The sequence below is a fragment of the Elephas maximus genome, chromosome 7, assembly GCF_024166365.1.
Source record: "Elephas maximus indicus isolate mEleMax1 chromosome 7, mEleMax1 primary haplotype, whole genome shotgun sequence".
Lineage (NCBI taxonomy): Eukaryota > Metazoa > Chordata > Mammalia > Proboscidea > Elephantidae > Elephas > Elephas maximus.
The window spans coordinates 64,812,139-64,829,325 of record NC_064825.1 but is presented as its reverse complement, the minus strand read 5'-3'; the positions used below and the strand labels follow the sequence as shown (position 1 = coordinate 64,829,325).

Sequence of the window (17,187 nt, the reverse complement as noted above, 5' to 3'; positions counted from 1 at the left end):
TCACAGATAAAATGACAGGGGCCCGGGACTTGGCCTAAGTCATAGACTGATTAGTAACAAAACACAGACTAGAATCCAAGTCTCCCAATTACCTGTCCCACAATGATCCCTTGTGCTGGAAACATCCTCTTCTGCCTAATCACATCCTACAAGACTGGGTCATTCTTCATAAACTCGAGGAAGTCGTCACTGGCCTCCCTGTCTGCTGAACTCCTATTCACATGTTAGTGATATCTCCAATTACCTAATGCACCTTTATAAGGGAGGAAACTGCCAAATATTTCTTCTGTATCCTTCACAGTGACTAGTGTAGGCTGGGGGCGGGGGGGTGGCTGAGGAGGAACATAATACCTACAGACTTATTAACGCAGGATATCTAGCTCAAAACTCACCTGTTGTGATGCCATCCATAGAATACACATCACTGCATCTCATGCTAACTTAACCACCTTTAATAAGTTGTTTTGGGTAATTCATCAATTTAGCCCTCTTCAGAAACCAAACAGAAAATATTGATAAATATGACCACATAAAAAATTTCTCTTTAAAAAGGAACACTGCAAACAAAAAAAAAAAAGGCTTCAACATTCAAATCACTCTTAGAAATAAATAAGAAAAAAAGAGGAACACCCAGTAGAAAAATAGGCAACATGAATAGAAAACTGACACAACAAAACTAGTGACTAATAAATATCGGAAAATATGCCCAACCTCACTAGTAACCAAAAGAATGCAAATTAAAAGGCCTATTACTTTTTGTCTGAATAACAGTACCTGGTGTTTGAGTAGATATGGGAGAGTTAAGATTGCCAGTACTCAACCTAGGAAGGGTACAGAGTAGGTTTTCTAGAACTGGTCCATTCTTCGTTGTGGCGGTTAGAGGTGAAGGGGGTCCTGTGCATTATAGGGTGTTTCAGAGCATCCCTGGCCTCTACATACTAGATGCCAGTAGTGTCTCTTCATTTGCAACTAAAAATGTCTCTCGTTAAAAAACTCATTGCTTCAGTGGGATGCAGACCCCAAATTCTCATAAAAAGACCATACTTAATGGTCTGACTGAGACTGGAGGAATCCTGGCAGTCATGGTCCCCAAACCTTCTGTTGGCACAGGACAGGAACCATCCCCGAAGACAACTCATCAGACATGAAAGGGACTGGACAGTGGGTAGGAAAGAGATGCTGATGAAGAGTGAGCTAATTATATCAGGTGGACACTTGAGACTGTGTTGGCATCCCCTGTCTGGAGGGGGGATGGGAGGATAGAGAGAGTTGGAAGCTGGCAAAATTGTCACAAAAGGAGAGACTGGAAGGGCTGACTCATTAGGGGGAGAGCAAGTGGGAGTACGGAGTAAGATGTATATAAACTTATATGTGACAGTCTGACTTGATTTGTAAACGTTCACTTGAAGCTCAATAAAAGTTAATAAAAAAAAAAACTCATTGCTGTCGAGTTGATTTCGACTCAAAGCGGCTTTATAGGACAAAGTAGAACTGCCCCATAGGGTTTCCAAGGAGCAGCTGGTGGATTTGAACTGCCCACCTTTTGGTTAGCAGCCATAGCTCATAACCACAAGCCCCAAGGCTCCTGACCTTGCCGAATGTCCCCTTAAAAGCAAAATCACCTCAGGTTGGGGAGCCACTGGTATAGAGAGACAATCACTGGCATAAACTGACATGACCTTTTGTGAGGGCAACCTGGCAATATGTGTCAAACTTTTAAATATGCATACTCTTTGACCCATCAGTGACACTCCCAGGAATTTATCCCAAGAAGATAATAAATCAGGTATACAAAGATGTATGTTCAATGATATTCACTACAGAGTTAATAAAGCTGAAAACGTCTCAAATATTCATGAATAGGAAAGTGGTTAAATAAAGCACGACGAAGCAACACAGTGAGATGATAGTTCATAGTGTCTGCATTCTATACACACTGATATTGAAAGATGACCCTAATAACAATGTTTAGGAAAGTAAGTTACAAAAGCATAGGAAATATGCCTCTATACAAAAGGATATACATGTATGTGTGCATAGGCAATATGTGCAAGTATGTGCATATTGTGTGTGGAGAGATGTCAGAAAAGATATTCACTGCAAAGTTAACCGCATCTGCCTTTGGTGGTGGAATTTCGGGTGTTTTTACTTTTGCCTTTATAGTTCAATGTACTGTTTGAATAGTCTATGTATTATCTTTATAACTGGAAAAAAAACATATATTTTATGGTTCTGAAAAATAAAAACAAAGTAAAATAGAGTTGGAGATTCCAGCTAGAGAACACTAACGAACTTACAAAATGTGAGCAGATCCTTGTAGGACTATAAAGTTGATGAAATTAATTATTTGATTCATCCACAGAGAACTATGCTTTGCCATGCCTTTTGCAGAAGTCATGCTATGAGCAACAAAGTCCTCCAATCTGGGACAGCCTCCTTAGATGCCAGCCTCCCACTGGAATATAGCACAAAAAAATGTCTTCATGAAGACAAATCATTTTGAAGAAGATTCATCTCCAGTAGCTTCTGCGTTACCCTGTTACCCTGTTCTCCTGTTACCCTATAAGATCTTTAAAGGTAGGATCTGTATTTTAGCCATCTATGTAATGACAAAACCTAATAACGTACCTGACAAGACAGCTTTTCAATAAATGTTCACTAAATGAGGTCCACTTAGGAGTTCTCTAGAATTCCCATTTCATTTATGTATTGATTTTCTTCATTTAGTTTAGTTTGCTTCTTCTCTGTCATCTTTATCTAGGTCTGACCCTTTGAATTTATTTCCCTATGCTGCCATATTCCTGGAAAGCATTTTGGTTTAACTGGAATCTCTAATTCAGACCACTTTCAGGGTCAAAAACAATGCCTCCATTAGTTTTTAACCCCACTAGAACTAGTCAGGCATGGCTCATGCGGCCTGAGATCTAACAAAGCAAGCCAGTTCCTCAGAATTCAAGTACAAACTTCTGAGGAAAGGGCTCAGTAAGAATTCAACAAGTGGGATGAGAAATCTATAGCAGGAGAAAGAGAAGTTAAGGTAACTTAATTTAGTACATTTTTCTCTAAGAAAAGCTCTGGAGCCACAGGGCATACGTAAGGAATGCTGGGAGTGATTGCAGAAAGGTGATGATAAGGTTCACAAATCTGAGGTTTACCTCTGCTGCTCTGTCTTCAAACCATCCTGGCCCGCTTATTGTCCCTATAATATGCCTTCTATACTTATCTCCTGAAATTATTTTTTAGGTGGATTCTGAGGCAGACACAGAGATGCACCCCTCAGATTCTTCCTGAAGAAAAGAATTGCTGCCCAGCTACAAGGAATTGTGGTTAGCTGACAGTCTCCAACTGTTAACACTTTCAAGGTCCACCTCAACCAATGACTGAGCAAGGTGGTAGCAGCAGCCATAGTCACTCTCTTCTCAGGCCAGTTCCCAGAACGATGGCTAAGAAAGGCGATGGTACCATTTCTGCCCAACCAAGAGTCCTCTACCAGGCAATCTTTGCTCCAGAGCTCCCAGTTTTGTCATTCTATATGATGGTTTGACAGCTTTGCTTACTGTCCTTTTCTTTTCACAGACGTTTGTTTCTCCCCAGTAAACCTTTTGTACTCCTAGCTCTGTCCAGGTGTCTGCTTCCTGGAGAACTCAACCTGGGACAGATACCTTCCTCTAAGTCACTTACCCAAGTCTTTGGCACTTGGCACTTCATATCACCCCTCCTCTTGGACTTTTTTCATCCCATATTAACACGCTATTTTCTAAGTTCTTCTCCCTCCTCTAGGAAGGTGCCTTTATGAGGTGACCTCTCTCTCACCTCCCCATTTCTCCATTCTTCCAACCCTGGCATTTCCCAAAGCCCAATTCTCAGCCCTGAGTTCTTTTCTCTCTTAATATTCTCCTCCTGTTCTGACAACTTCAAGTCACTTCTATTCTAACGATTTTCAGAGCTCGCTGTCATCTTGACCTCTCCGCTGAGTTCGATCTTGACCTCTCTGCTGAGTTCTGGTTTATATCACTAACTTGAAAGTTGCCTAAGATCCAAAGGAAGACTTGTCACCTTTCTCACCAAATATAGGTTTTCCACTTTGATTTTGATTTTGGTACCACCATTTGCTTAACAACAAAACTATGAAGTCAACTTTTTTGTGTGTGTGTGTCCCTTTTTCTTATAGTTTGTCCTCTTTCTGGATCTTAATTCAGCCCAAGCCAATGCCAACTCTCCTGAGTAAGCTGTTCTGTCAGCTTAAATCTAATCAGAAAGTGTGAGGCTGAGGGACACAAGAGCTCCTTGCCCTCAGTAGTAGGTCCCATTCTCCCTTCCGAGGCCCTAACAAAAGGTTGCTACACAGCAACCACTCCCCATTACATGACTTTGGTAAAAATATCAAGCTAACTAGGTTAAGCTAGAAGGCTAAACCTCAAAGAATCTCAGCCGCTACCCCCACATTTTACAATGAGGAAACCGAAGCTCCAGTGGCTTCCCATGGCCACACAAGTAACGGAGCAGAGACAGGTCTCCGGGCTCCCGAGCCAGTGCTCTGTCTCCTCTCTCTCTCTCCTGACACTTTTTTCCTGTTCCGGCAAGGGTCTTACTTTCCAAATTTTTCACATTGTTGCTACAGAGAGATTTCACAAATCCTTTCAGGTCAGTACAAATATCTCTTCCTCTAGGAAGTGTTCTCTGACCTAACTCTCCCAATCTTCACCTCAGATTAGGTAGGTTCCCCTCCTCTATGCTCCCACAGCACTGTGTACTTCCCTTATCTCACTGTATTTGAATTTCTCGTATCACTCATACGACTTTAAGCTCTGTAAAAGTAGGGACTGTATCTGTTTTGATTCCCACTGTCACCACCCCAGTCGAGCACTCACCAACTTACACAGATTTCATTGCAGCCCTCTACATGGTTTCCTCATCTCCAGCCTCTCCCCTCTAGCTTATCACACCACATCATCTGAATAATCTTAAAACCATGCCTTTGTCAGATACCTACCCAAAAACTTTTAATGATTTCCCACTCTTTACAGGATCAGTTCTGAACTAATCGGTCAATCAGCCAATATATATATTAACCACCTATTCTGTACAAGGACATTCAAAGACATCTAAAATTTAGCTCCACCACCCTTTAAATTCTAAATTTCCACTATACCTCAAAACAAACATTCTACTAAATCCAGAGTATTTTCTTACTGCTCACCAATACTCCAAGTTCAGGCTCTTGATCTCACCTAAAATGTTACTACCTTACTTGCTACCTTTCTGTGATTATACTGGACAAGATCTGTCCCATTCCTTCAGGAAGCAGCTGAAGTTCTCCTGCCCCATCAAAGTTTCCTTTTCTACCACTGTCTGACTCCTTTCTTTCTATTTCCTTTGAACTTTTACAGTAGCTCTGTCCATTAGAAACATAATGTGAACCACACATGGAATTTTAAATTTCTAATAGCCATGTTAAAAAAATTTTTTAATGAAATTAATTTTAATAATGTATCCAAAATATTATCATTTCAATATGTAATCAATGTGTAGAAATTACTGAGCAGACACCTTACATTCTTTCTTTCATACTAAGACTCTGAAATCCAGTGTGTATATTTAAAGAGCATCTCAGTTTGGACTGGTCACTCTTCAAGAGCTCAACATCCACAAGTGACAAATGGCTACCATATTGGATAACACAGGTCTAGAGCACTCATTTTACACACTCTCTAGAACTTGGGTATATGTTGCCTTTTGTAGTCATTTCATGTATTATGTATTCTTTACTAAAACATACACTCTTCAAGGTAAGGGACAAAGTTATTTTTTCTTTCTCAGAGTGCCTAACAAAGGTATTCAGTAGACACTGAATTAAAACCGTCAAATTCATATAATGTTTTTAGATTAATTTTCTTTAACATCAGAGTCTGTTAAGAAATAAGTGGCTAGTCCCAGATAAAATGGGAGAAAAATGTAGAACAAAATTCAAATTCCTAAAAAAGGCCAGGCCTACTGGACTTTTAGAGACTAGAGGAACTCCCGAGAGTATTGCCCTAAGAAGATCTTTGAACCTGTATTTTACGCTATTTCTGCAGGTCACATTTCAGCCAAATAATAGATTGGCTTGTAAGATAAACAATATCACCCATGAGTAACGTGCTCCCTCAAACAATTAACTATATGAGGCCAAATGGTCAACATTTACTGAAAAGCAAAGATGAGAAGGCAAGGATGGGAAGGGAAGCTCTCTAAATCAATGGAAACAGAACAGAAAGGAAATAATGAGAATGCTTACACATTGTAAAAATCATAACCAATGGCACGAACAATTTGTAAAAATTGTTAAACGGAAACCTAATTTCTACGTAAACTTTCACTTAAAACACAATAAAGTATTATTTAAAAAAAGATTAAGAAATAATTTTACAAATCCATGGCAATGGAGTCAATTCAAACTCATGCCAACCCTATGGGACAGAGTGGAACTGCCCATAGGGTTTCCAGGGCTATAATTTTTATGGAGGCAGACTGCCACATCTTTTTTACACACAGTGGCTGGTGGATTTAAACCACTGACCTTTCAGTTGGTATTGGAGCGTTTAGTCCCTGCCCCACAACTACAACCTTAGAAACCCTGTGGGATAGTTCTAGCTCTGTCCTACAGGGTCACTATGGGTCAGAGACGACTCGACAGCAACAGGTTTGGTTTTTTAGTTTTATCCCGTAAGCACAAACTAAAGGTTACATATGTACAGGTGAAAGAACATGAGCGTACCTTTGAAACAGGAGCCATTTTGAAGTAAACTATTAAAAGAGGCCCTGTTTGGTGGAGGAATTCAGGACCTAAGACAACAGGCCAGGTGCTTTACTAGGTTATCATCTCTACAGCAAGAGTCAGCGTGGTCATTCCCATTCTCAAGTGGAAGAAATGGCTAGCATGCACTTGTGGCTTTTGTTATGTCTTGTTTTTAAAGTTTTGGTCTGTCTTAATGACCGAGATTTGTATCTAACAGAGGAGGGAAATATTGTAAAATGTTCATGAGACTCCTGGATTCAAATCCTGGCTCCAACACTGACAATTGTGGGATACTGGTCAAGTCTCCCATCTCTCTGGACCAGAGCTACCTTTTCTGTAATTGAGTGGCACCTGTAGACTCTCAGGGTGTCATGGCAAAGATGAAATGAGACTGCACGTGAAGAGCTTCAAGGGGACGTGCAGGCAGAACACACAATAAATCCTAGTGCTCATTAAAAAAAAGAAAGAGCCCCCAGACACCATTTTAACTCAGTACTGAAGTCATACCTGAGGTTCACCCTTCAGCCAAAGATTAGACAGGCCCATAAAACAAAATGAGACTAACTGGGCACACCAGCCCAGTGGCAAGAATGAGAAGGCAGGAGGGGACAGGAAGGCTGGTAATAGGGAACCCAAGGTAGGGAAGGGGAGACTGTTGACACGTCATGGGGTTGGCAACCAATGTCACAAAACAGTATGTGTATTAACTGTTTAATGAGAAACTAATTTGCTCTGTAAACCTTCATTTAAAGCACAATAAAAAAGGAAAAAAGAATTACATAAAAGAAAGAAAATACCTTCACAGAGAAAAAAAGCAAAGAATGAATGAATGAATGAGTAGCTAGTAGATGTTTCTGTAGTCATACATAAAGGTTGTGCACTCCCTCTATTCAAGCATGCATGTTGTTATGTCTTATTATTCCCATTTAACAAATAATCTTAAAGTACGAGAAGCAAAGCAAAGTTCCCAAAGTAACCCAAGTAAGAAACCTCAGAATTCTAATCTAGTCCAATCTACTCCAGTCAGGTGGCTCATTACATGACAGTGTTTCTCAAATCATCGCCTGTGATGACCAAGAAGGTCACTGGGACTTGAGTCGACTGCCACATTTCCTGCTCAACTTCAGCATGATAGCAATCTGCTGACATCATCACCCTGTGGCCAGGAAGAACTGACGGGCTGTAGGGTCTGACAAGGCAGGTAGTGCCCCATCTTCCCAGAGCTGCCTACCCAGTAAAATACAATACCTCCGAAAAAGCTTTATCCTAACTGTTGTTCTTAGCTGCCATCAAGTCGGTTCCCCAACTCGTGGCAACCCCCTGCAGGACGGAATGAAATGCTGCCTGGTGCTGCACCATCCCCATGCTAGGCTGTGGGTGATGGGTTTTGGATTGGACGGTTAGGATCCATAGGGTTTTCATTGCCTGATTTTCAGAAGTACATTGCCAGGCCTTTCTTCCTAGTCCATTTTAGTCCGGAAGTTTCCCTAAACCTGTGCAGCAGCATAGCGATATGCAAACCTCCACTGACAGATAGGGCTGCACATGAGGTGCACTGGCCAGGAATTGGGCCCTGGCCTCCCACATGGAAGGAGAGAATCCACCACTGAACAACCAATACCCTCTTTATCCTAACTAGCATCTCTTATTCTGGCTAGAATACCATGACCAAATATACCACTCTCCTGGTCCAAATCAGACTTAGTTGTAATGATAATTATTCCTAAACAGGATAAAACAAAGCAGTAGGTGCTGTTTCCATTTCGACAGCACAGAATTTCCATGCTGTGGAAAGGGAAGCATGGGGAGACGGGCGGGTATCAGGAGATGAGGGACGAAAAGATAGGATAAAGCACAGAAGACTCCTAAGATGAAAATTTTAGTTTTTTCAATATTATGGAAATCCCTCCCTAATTACAGATCTTTTTATATGCATATCAACTATGTGTGGATTTATTCCTAAATCCCTTCCCTCAATTGCTAAAAACTGCAGTTTCCAGTAGACACAGACTTTGAGTTAAAAAAAAAAAAGGAACTTGGAAGTGGGGCGAGGAGAAGGAAATAAAACAGAGGGTAGAGCAGGAAAAGTGTTTTATGAAATATAGCCTTGGGGAAGATAAATGAATCTTGGGCTTACGTTGGCGGAAGGGAGCAGGGACAAGAGAAAGAGGGACTGAGGAGGCAAGCCAGGAGTGCTCTATCAAGTGCTGATGTACACTGGCGGGAGGCTAGTTATCACTGATGTGGCGGGGAGAGAGGCCACGGTTCAATAAAAAGTCCTTTTGTTGGGAGGGAATGAAAAATACCTACTGAGTGATGGCAAACTGAGTACACAAGAAAAGCTTCCAGTTGCTATGCACCTCTGGGATTGTGGTGAGATCCCAAAGGAAATATGTAATGGGGATCAGGAAGGTTAAGGGCTCTGAGTCATAAGACCAGAAATGTACTAGCCATTAACGAGGAGGGCCAGAAGCAAAAAAAAAAAAAAAAAAAAAGTGCCTCACGGCTTGCATATTACCTTCAATAAAGCAAGTTTATAGATATTCCAAAAAACAAAAATTTCCTAATTATCTCACTAAAAAGTTTCTAGCAAGTAAGGAATGGAAAACAGAAATAATCCAGAACTCATTCTCACCATTTAGTGATTTAAAAAATGTCTGATATTCTCTTTATTTAAAGAGCTGTCTCTGTTGTTTTATTTTGGTGAAATATAAAAAATATTTATAAAGACTTTTATAGGGTCACTCATGACTTTGATCCCCTAATCCTACTTTTTTAAATTACACTTTTAGTTCCTTAACAGAAACAACTTTTACCACAGGGGTTATCAGAAACATAACCCTAAAGATTAGGCAAAGAATACTGTATGTAACAAACTGAAAAAAATTAATCATATCTTTGTACATTGTGTTTCACACAATAAAAGTCTTTTACTGCAACTTGGGTCCTTTATATCTGCTACTTGACCTGGCTTAACTACTCTTGTAATCTGTCGTGTGCCATTGAGTAGATTCCAACTCATAGCGACCCCATAGGACAGAGCAGAACTGCCCCATATGCTTTCCTAGGCTGTAACCCTTACAGGAAGGAACGCTGGTGGCATGGAGATTAAAGTACTCAGCTGTTAACCGAAAGGTTGGCAGTTCAAACCCACCAGCTGCTCTGTGGGAGAAAGAAGGGGCAATCTGCTTCTGTAAAGATTTATAGCCTTGGAAACCCTACAGGGCAGTTCTACTCTGTCCTACAGGGTTGCTGTGAGTCAGAATTGACTGAACAGCAGTGGATTTTTTGGTTTGGTATCTTTACAGGAGCAGATCACCAGGTCTTTTCTTCCCCAAAGCCACTAGGTGGGTTTGAACTGCCAATCTTTTGTTTAGCAGCCAAGTGCTTAACCACTGTGCCATCAGGGCTCCTCTCTTGTAGCTATCAAAGTTAAAATTTTTTAAGGCTAAATGCCTGCATGGGAATAAAACACACTATTATTCATAGAAGACCTGGTGGCTCAGTGGTTAAGAGCTCGGCTGCTAACCAAAAGGTCAGCAGTTTGAATCCGCCAGCCGCTCCTTGGAAACTCTAGAGGGCAGTTCTACTCTCTCTTAAAAGGTCACTAGGAGTCAGTATCAACTCAATGGCAACAGGTTATCATTCACAAGATACTCCAACCAACTGCACTGCAAAGAGCAGAAAGTGTTTAGTTAAAAATCTATCACTGAGAAAATAATAAGGATTCAAACTATCCTACATCTTGGTCCTCAATTTTTTTTTTCATTTAGACCCTCACTAGAGTTGTAAGCTCTTTTACTTCAAAAAGGCAAAATTAAAACAAACTGTGTTTCTAAAAACAACAGGATAAACATGTAGAGCCACTAAATTTACTTAAGGACATTTCCAACACTGACTATAATTCACACCACAAGCATAATTGCAAAGTAAAGTTATCATAAAAAAAAAAAAATTTTTTTAAGTTATCATAGAGGTTGCAAAAATATCACTAGATTTTGCTATATTTAAGAGGTAAACACTTAAATGATACAGTTTGTCTAAGAAAGGACTATTCACAAATAGAAGTTTAAAAACAAGCAGAGATACGTTTCTGGAGGTTTCCTTCCCCGCTATTAGCCTATTCATATCTACTTTAGCAACTGAAAGTAGACCTACCAATTCAGAAAAGGCTTAACTTAACAAATCACTTGGTATAGTGCCCCTCTGTATTCCAGCCTGAAAAACAGATTAACACCAAATCAACATGGCAATAAAATAATGAATTGCCATCCGACACTCCAAGTCCAAATTAAGCTGAAAGTGTTGATGAATTCTGTAGTGGAGCAAAGGCTGGGGAGGAGGGTGAAGACCTGAGCAATTTCAACTCAGGTGCAGAGCCAGAAATGTCACAGATGGAGACAGTTGGCCCCTGCAGCAGGTGCACAGATTGCCCAGAAAAGGCCCAAGCAGAGAACAGAGAGATAACAGGAGGAAGAATGAGAGATAGGCAAGGTAAGGAAAGTGAAGCAGAGCTGGTTCTGTGGGAGTAGGGTGAGATTCAAGAAGATATTGACCTACAATGACCTTATGCCTACTTGTTTTAACAAGCAAACTTCACTGTGACTAGACAACCGTAGAACATCTGCTTCTGTGGTAGCTTATGTAAGTCACAAGTGGTTTTTAAAATCTGTGTTCTATATTTTTACTTTATTCATAAGTTTGATGAATGTCTAAGTTTGCAATGACAAAATACTATCTTTATTATGTTGTCAATCCAAGCTTTGGGTTTTAAGTTTCAAAATTTATTTATAAAGCAATTTTTGTTTTACCCATTTATTAGTTAATAATGAAAATTATGTATTAAAAATAGGCTTTTTTGTGTATTGTACTGGGGGCCCTCAGGGCCAATATTTACTAATTATAGCAGTGATGCAAATACATTTATCTAAATGAGTCCTGCACTGTAAACTCCTTAAGAAGTAAATACATGTATTTACTTCTTTAGAGAAGAAATATACAGTTCATGAGCTATGGGAGGGAAGAATCAATCTCATTACTTCATAATTTCAAAAATGTGTATATAATAGTAATAGTAACAATAATAAAAATAACACTCAAAATAAGAGATCATGTCCTCCCTTCAGCTCCAATGCTGCCTCAAAGTGGTTCTTATCTCTGATTTCTAATTCCCTGGCTTCTCCCTTTCAACACCTATTCTAGCCATTCCCCAAGGCTGTCTGTCTATAGCTCTCTTCTCTCTGAGCTTCAACTATCAGATCCTGTACCAACAGCCCCATACTTTCCAAGGACATCATCTCCAGCTGAATATCCACCCACCAAAGACCTAAAAGAAAAACTACAAAAATTCTACATGTTCAAAACTGACCATCATTTCTCCTCTAAACACCTGCTTCTCATAACTTTCTCATTTCTGTTCAAAGTCACTGCTATCCATTTGGTCAACGATGGTTGAAGTATGAGACTTTTTTAACTGTTCTTTTCTTTTTCCCCCTCATCAATCATGGGTCAAGACCTTTGAACAGCAAAGTCTCTCTACGCATCACCCTCCTTGTCCATCCTACTGCCTCTGGCCCCCGTTATCTCACATCTGAGCTATTGCAATCATTTCCTAACTCCAATCTGCCCAATCCACTCTGGCCCAGCACATACACTACTGTCCAAGGGACTTCCTAACGTGCAATACCGATCAGGGCCCATTACCTCTCAGAAATCTTTGAGACCTCCTGGCATCTACATAACTAGCCTGGCACTCAAAGCATTCTATGCATTGACCCCAACCTATTTCTACAGCTTTATCACCAGCAATACCCCTCTCTCTCCATGCACAAAAATGTTCCATGCTCCAATCAAAATAAGTTATATAGAAGTCCTGATAAATGCCTGATTAATTTCTGTCTCCTGCAACAGCTCGCAGGATTCCCTACAGCTAACAGCAGTCAATAAATAACAAATGAATGAATGGAATTGGCTTAATCTTCACTTATTTCTACCTAATGACACCCTAGCTTCCTTCAGAGTTCATTTTGAAGAAACTTTTTTCATGAAGTAATCTTACCAGTAGGACATAATCGCCTCTTCCTCTAAAATCTCATGGCTTCTTATCTTTTATCACATTCAACATCTTTACCCAATATTTCCATATGTCTAAAGTTCTTATCTCTACCTCCAGACTTTTCATTTTTTAAGAATAGGATAATTGTCTGCTTAATATAATCTATATATAGAATGCCTTCTCTAATGGTTGCTTATTCTCATTTGCTCACCAAAATTTAAACTCTTTGAAGACAAAGATTTCATATTTGTTTCTTTTTCATTTTCATTGCCATATCCATGCCTATTTGCATACGGCACAGTGTATAACATATGAAGTATTCATTACATATTTAATGCATGTGTCAAAAGTTCACTGTGTCAAAAGTTGTGAATTCAAAAAGACAAATGCAAAAATATTTTAGAATACACATATACACTTCTGCAACAATCATTTTTAGCCCTTATTTTGGAGATGTAATTTTTAGTTTGTTATTTAATAAACCAATTATATGACATTTCTGTCAAGGAGATATTAACCTCTAAGATCCTAAAAATACTAACCTTTTTATGAAATTAGCACAGTACCTTACACACAGTACACAAACAAAAGGATATTGTATGAACTAATGAATAAATAGTAAATTATGGGAAAAAATTCTACTCCTGGCCAACGGATCAATAAACATCAAACTTCAGAGTCAAATACTGAAAAGAAAAGAACTAAATAGAAATTTTAAAATATTTTCCACTAGCAGGAGGAACAGAACTGAATCAAGCCCAAAGTTTTTCACTTAAGTAGAAAAAGGAGAGACAAAATATAATTGCACAGTTGCATTATTAACATCTCAAGGGTGAAAACTATGAACTGGCATTTAATACTTCTTGCCAAGCCTGCTGTCAAAAATCCTCTGGACACTTTTCCTATAAGCAGCCACTTGAGTATGTTATCAAAAAAAAAAAAAAAGTTTTTAATGGAATGCGACAAAAGTAATAGGGGAACATCTCATTCACACCACCAATTGGAAGAAAGGAAATGAAGAAAGCATTGGCTCTAAAGTTTTAAAATCTTAGTACTAGACTTAGCTACGGCTTACAACTGTGAGGTTGGGTAAATCACTAAAATTTCAAAAAACTCATCTGTCTCGCCTATAAAATTAAGGAGTAAATATCTGAATATAGAATAAACTATTCTTCTCTTAAGACCTCTAAAATATGCATGATGGTTGAAAACAAGATTTTACCTGTCTCATGGGGTTTTCAAGGTATGTGGTAAATTAAGAAATATGACAACTAAAACAAAAAGAAAGAAAGGACCTGTGTGGTGATACGGTTTCTACATTCCTCTTAAAGTAGTAAAATATTAATTCTAAGTAGACTGTAAAAAATTAGCTTTCTATATTATATAGAGCAACCACTGAAACAACTATTACAGAAATACAGCTCAGAACTCAATATTAAAGTAGAATATGAAATATATTCAATAATCCACAAGACAGCAAGAAAAGAGAAAAAGGAACAAAAAAACCAGAGAAAACAAGCAAATGAAATAATAAAGTGGTAGCCCTATATCCAACAACATCAATAATTACATTAAATGTAAATGGTCTAAAAAAAAAGACATGTTGTCTGCAAGAAACACACTTTAAATATACTCATATAGGTAAGTTAAAAGTATTGCAACTCCACTCAAAATCACCAAAAACTGGAAATAACACATTCTTTGAAGGTGATGGATAAACTATTGTATATCCATACAATGGATTGTTGCTTAGCATTAAAAAGGAAAGAATTATTGATACACAACACAGATGAATCTCTAAGACATCATGCTCAGTAAAGCCAATCTCAAAAGGCTATATACTGTATAATTCCATTTATATGACATTCTGGAAAAGGCTAAAGTATAGGGATTAAGAACGGATAAGTGGTTGCCAGTGATTAGGAGTGGAGGGTGGAATGTTACTACAAAGGACAGCATGACAGAGCTTTCTGGGGTGATGGAAACTTTCCATACCCTGAACATGTGGCAGTTACATGAATCTATACATGAGTAAGGCACAGTTAAGCACCTGCACTATAACAAAAGGTTAGTGGTTTGAATCCACCCAGAGGAACCTAGGAAGAAAGCCCTGGCAATCTGCTTCCAAGAGGTCACAGCCTTGAAAAACCTACGAAGTGCAGTTCTACTCTGGTGTACGTGGGGAGTTTTGGGTTTTTTGTTTGTTTTGGGGTTTTTTTGTTTGTTTGTTTTTTGTTTTTGGTATACATGGGTCATAAGCTAAAACTCAGAACTGTACACCTAAAAGGAAACCCTGGTGGTGTAGTGGTTAAGTGCTAAGGTCGGCAGTTCGAGTCCGCCAGGCACTCCTTGGAAACTCTGTGGGGCAGTTCTACCCTGTCCCATAGGGTTGCTATGAGTCAGAATCGACTCAACGGCACTGGGTTTGGTTTTTTTTTTCTTCTGGTTTTGTACACCTAAAAAGTCTATTTTAAACCAAAAAAAAACCCCACTGCCTCCTAGTCAACTCCAACTCATAACGACCATATAAGGCAGAGTGGAACTGCCCCATAGGGTTTCCAAGGAGTAGCTGGTGGATTCAAACTGATAACCAAAAGGTTAGCAGCCAAGTCTTAATCACTGTGCCACCAGGGCTCCAAAAAGTCTATTTTACTCTATGTTAATTTAAAAAATAAAGTATAATAAAACGTAAAGGGATGATCTCTGTGGACCCTTCCAGACTATGAAAAAAAGAGAGGGGAGGAAAGGAAGACCAGAGGGAGTTCTAAGTCCTACCAGCATAAAAACCAGTGCTCACAAGAGCCCCTTGATTACTGCACAAAACATATAAAGCAACCCAATCTTTAAAAATTCTTTTCCAGAAGAGGCTAAGAAAATCAGTCATTCAGATTCAAAACGTGTGTATTTTAAAATGCCTATGAAGGGCTCCTCTTGTCTGTTTCCATATTTTATACTTTCAAGAAGCTGCCAATTTCTCCTGGCTGAGCGCCACTATCCCTGTTTGGGGTTAATTTACAGTCAAAACTTTTCGACTCGACGGCACTGGGTTTGGTTTTTGTTTTATTTTTTTTATACGCTCACTTAGCGGTGGAGTCTTTGGCGGCGACGATATAGACGGTGCATTTTGCAGGGTGCTAGAATTTTTTTTTTTTTTTAGAAAAGCAGTGCTTCTCACCCGTAACTAAGGTGCCTGGCGGGACACAGTTCAACCTCCAGTTCCATACCTTGAAGACGCCAGGCGGAGGTTTTCTCAAGCCAGAAAGCTTTCCCCACAGCCAAAAGTCTCCACAGGAGGAGTCCACTGAAATCCGAGCTCTGGGGCATTTCTCTCTACACTGAATCCCCCCGTGCTCAGGGGGCGGCTGGCCGTTTTGAGGTCTTGATGTGGGACTGTGGACTATAGAAGGTTCTGCCCTGTGACCTTCCTTGGGCACGTGCCTTCCTCTCCCTCTGCGTAAGGAGGAAACTCTACTGGAGGTTCCGTAAGGGAGCTTCCCACCTACCTCTCCGAGTGCAAAAGATCCTGGGCCCCCGCGCCAAGAGGGAGCCCGGCTGGCCCCTCACAGACCCCCACCTCTCAACTTTCCCCCTCAAGGCAGGCCCCGAGGAACGAAAACTCTGGCCCGACGGCACCGCCTGCAGGCAAGGGGAAGGCAAAAAATGCCAAATCCCGGTCTCTGGCCCTCCGCCCCGAGCAGGCAGCCGGGCCGCATTCCGGCCCCCTCCCCCGCCGGCCCGGTCGGGTTTGCACCCGGGCGAAGTGGAGCGGGAGCCGGGGACGCCCACCTTGAGCTGGGACTTGGAGACCTTGCCGCTGTGGTCCAGGTCCAGCGCGGTGAAAGCGTGCCAGATGGCCTTGAGCAGCTCTTCCTTCAAGCCCCCCATGGCCGCGGCTTTGCTGGCCCGCCTGTCCCGCAGCCCCTCGGCGCCTCTGCCGCTTGGTGGCCTCGGCGGACACCGCCCGCCGCGCGGTCACCTGACCGCGGCAGGCCCCGCCCCCGCCTGGACCCGGCCTCCCCGGACCAGGTCCCGCCTGGACCCGCCCACTCGACGCTCGCCCGGGGCCAGAGCACGGCGCACCGGCAGCTTGGGGTTTTGGGGGCGGCCCACCCCTGCCGGTAGGAATGCCCGGCCTTCTGCCCCGGCTAGGACGGCAGATACCACCCCAATCCTCCGAATGTTCCCCAGACAAGCTCGGACCATTTTCCGTGCCCGCTTACACCCCAAATAAGCGCCCCCATCCCAGACTGGGTGAGCTGCCTGCCTGGCTCCGGTGGATGCCCCACCGTAAGAAAGGGAACCCAGGCCCTGTGCCGGAGACTGAGTCGCTGTCTGAGGAGAGTAGTGAAAACCC

At 41.1% G+C, this 17,187-nt stretch overlaps 1 protein-coding gene across 1 annotated transcript in view; it reads right to left on the bottom strand.

Annotated features, from left to right (window-relative positions):
* SWAP70 (switching B cell complex subunit SWAP70) overlaps nucleotides 1–16,799 on the bottom strand; it is an 84,954-nt gene extending 68,155 nt beyond the window's left edge. Inside the window, exon 1 of the mRNA XM_049890347.1 lies at nucleotides 16,620–16,799. Coding sequence (XP_049746304.1) covers nucleotides 16,620–16,718 — 99 coding nt within the window. The 5' untranslated portion in view covers nucleotides 16,719–16,799. The remainder of the gene's footprint in view (nucleotides 1–16,619) is intronic.
* Between the last annotated feature and the right edge of the window lie 388 nt (nucleotides 16,800–17,187).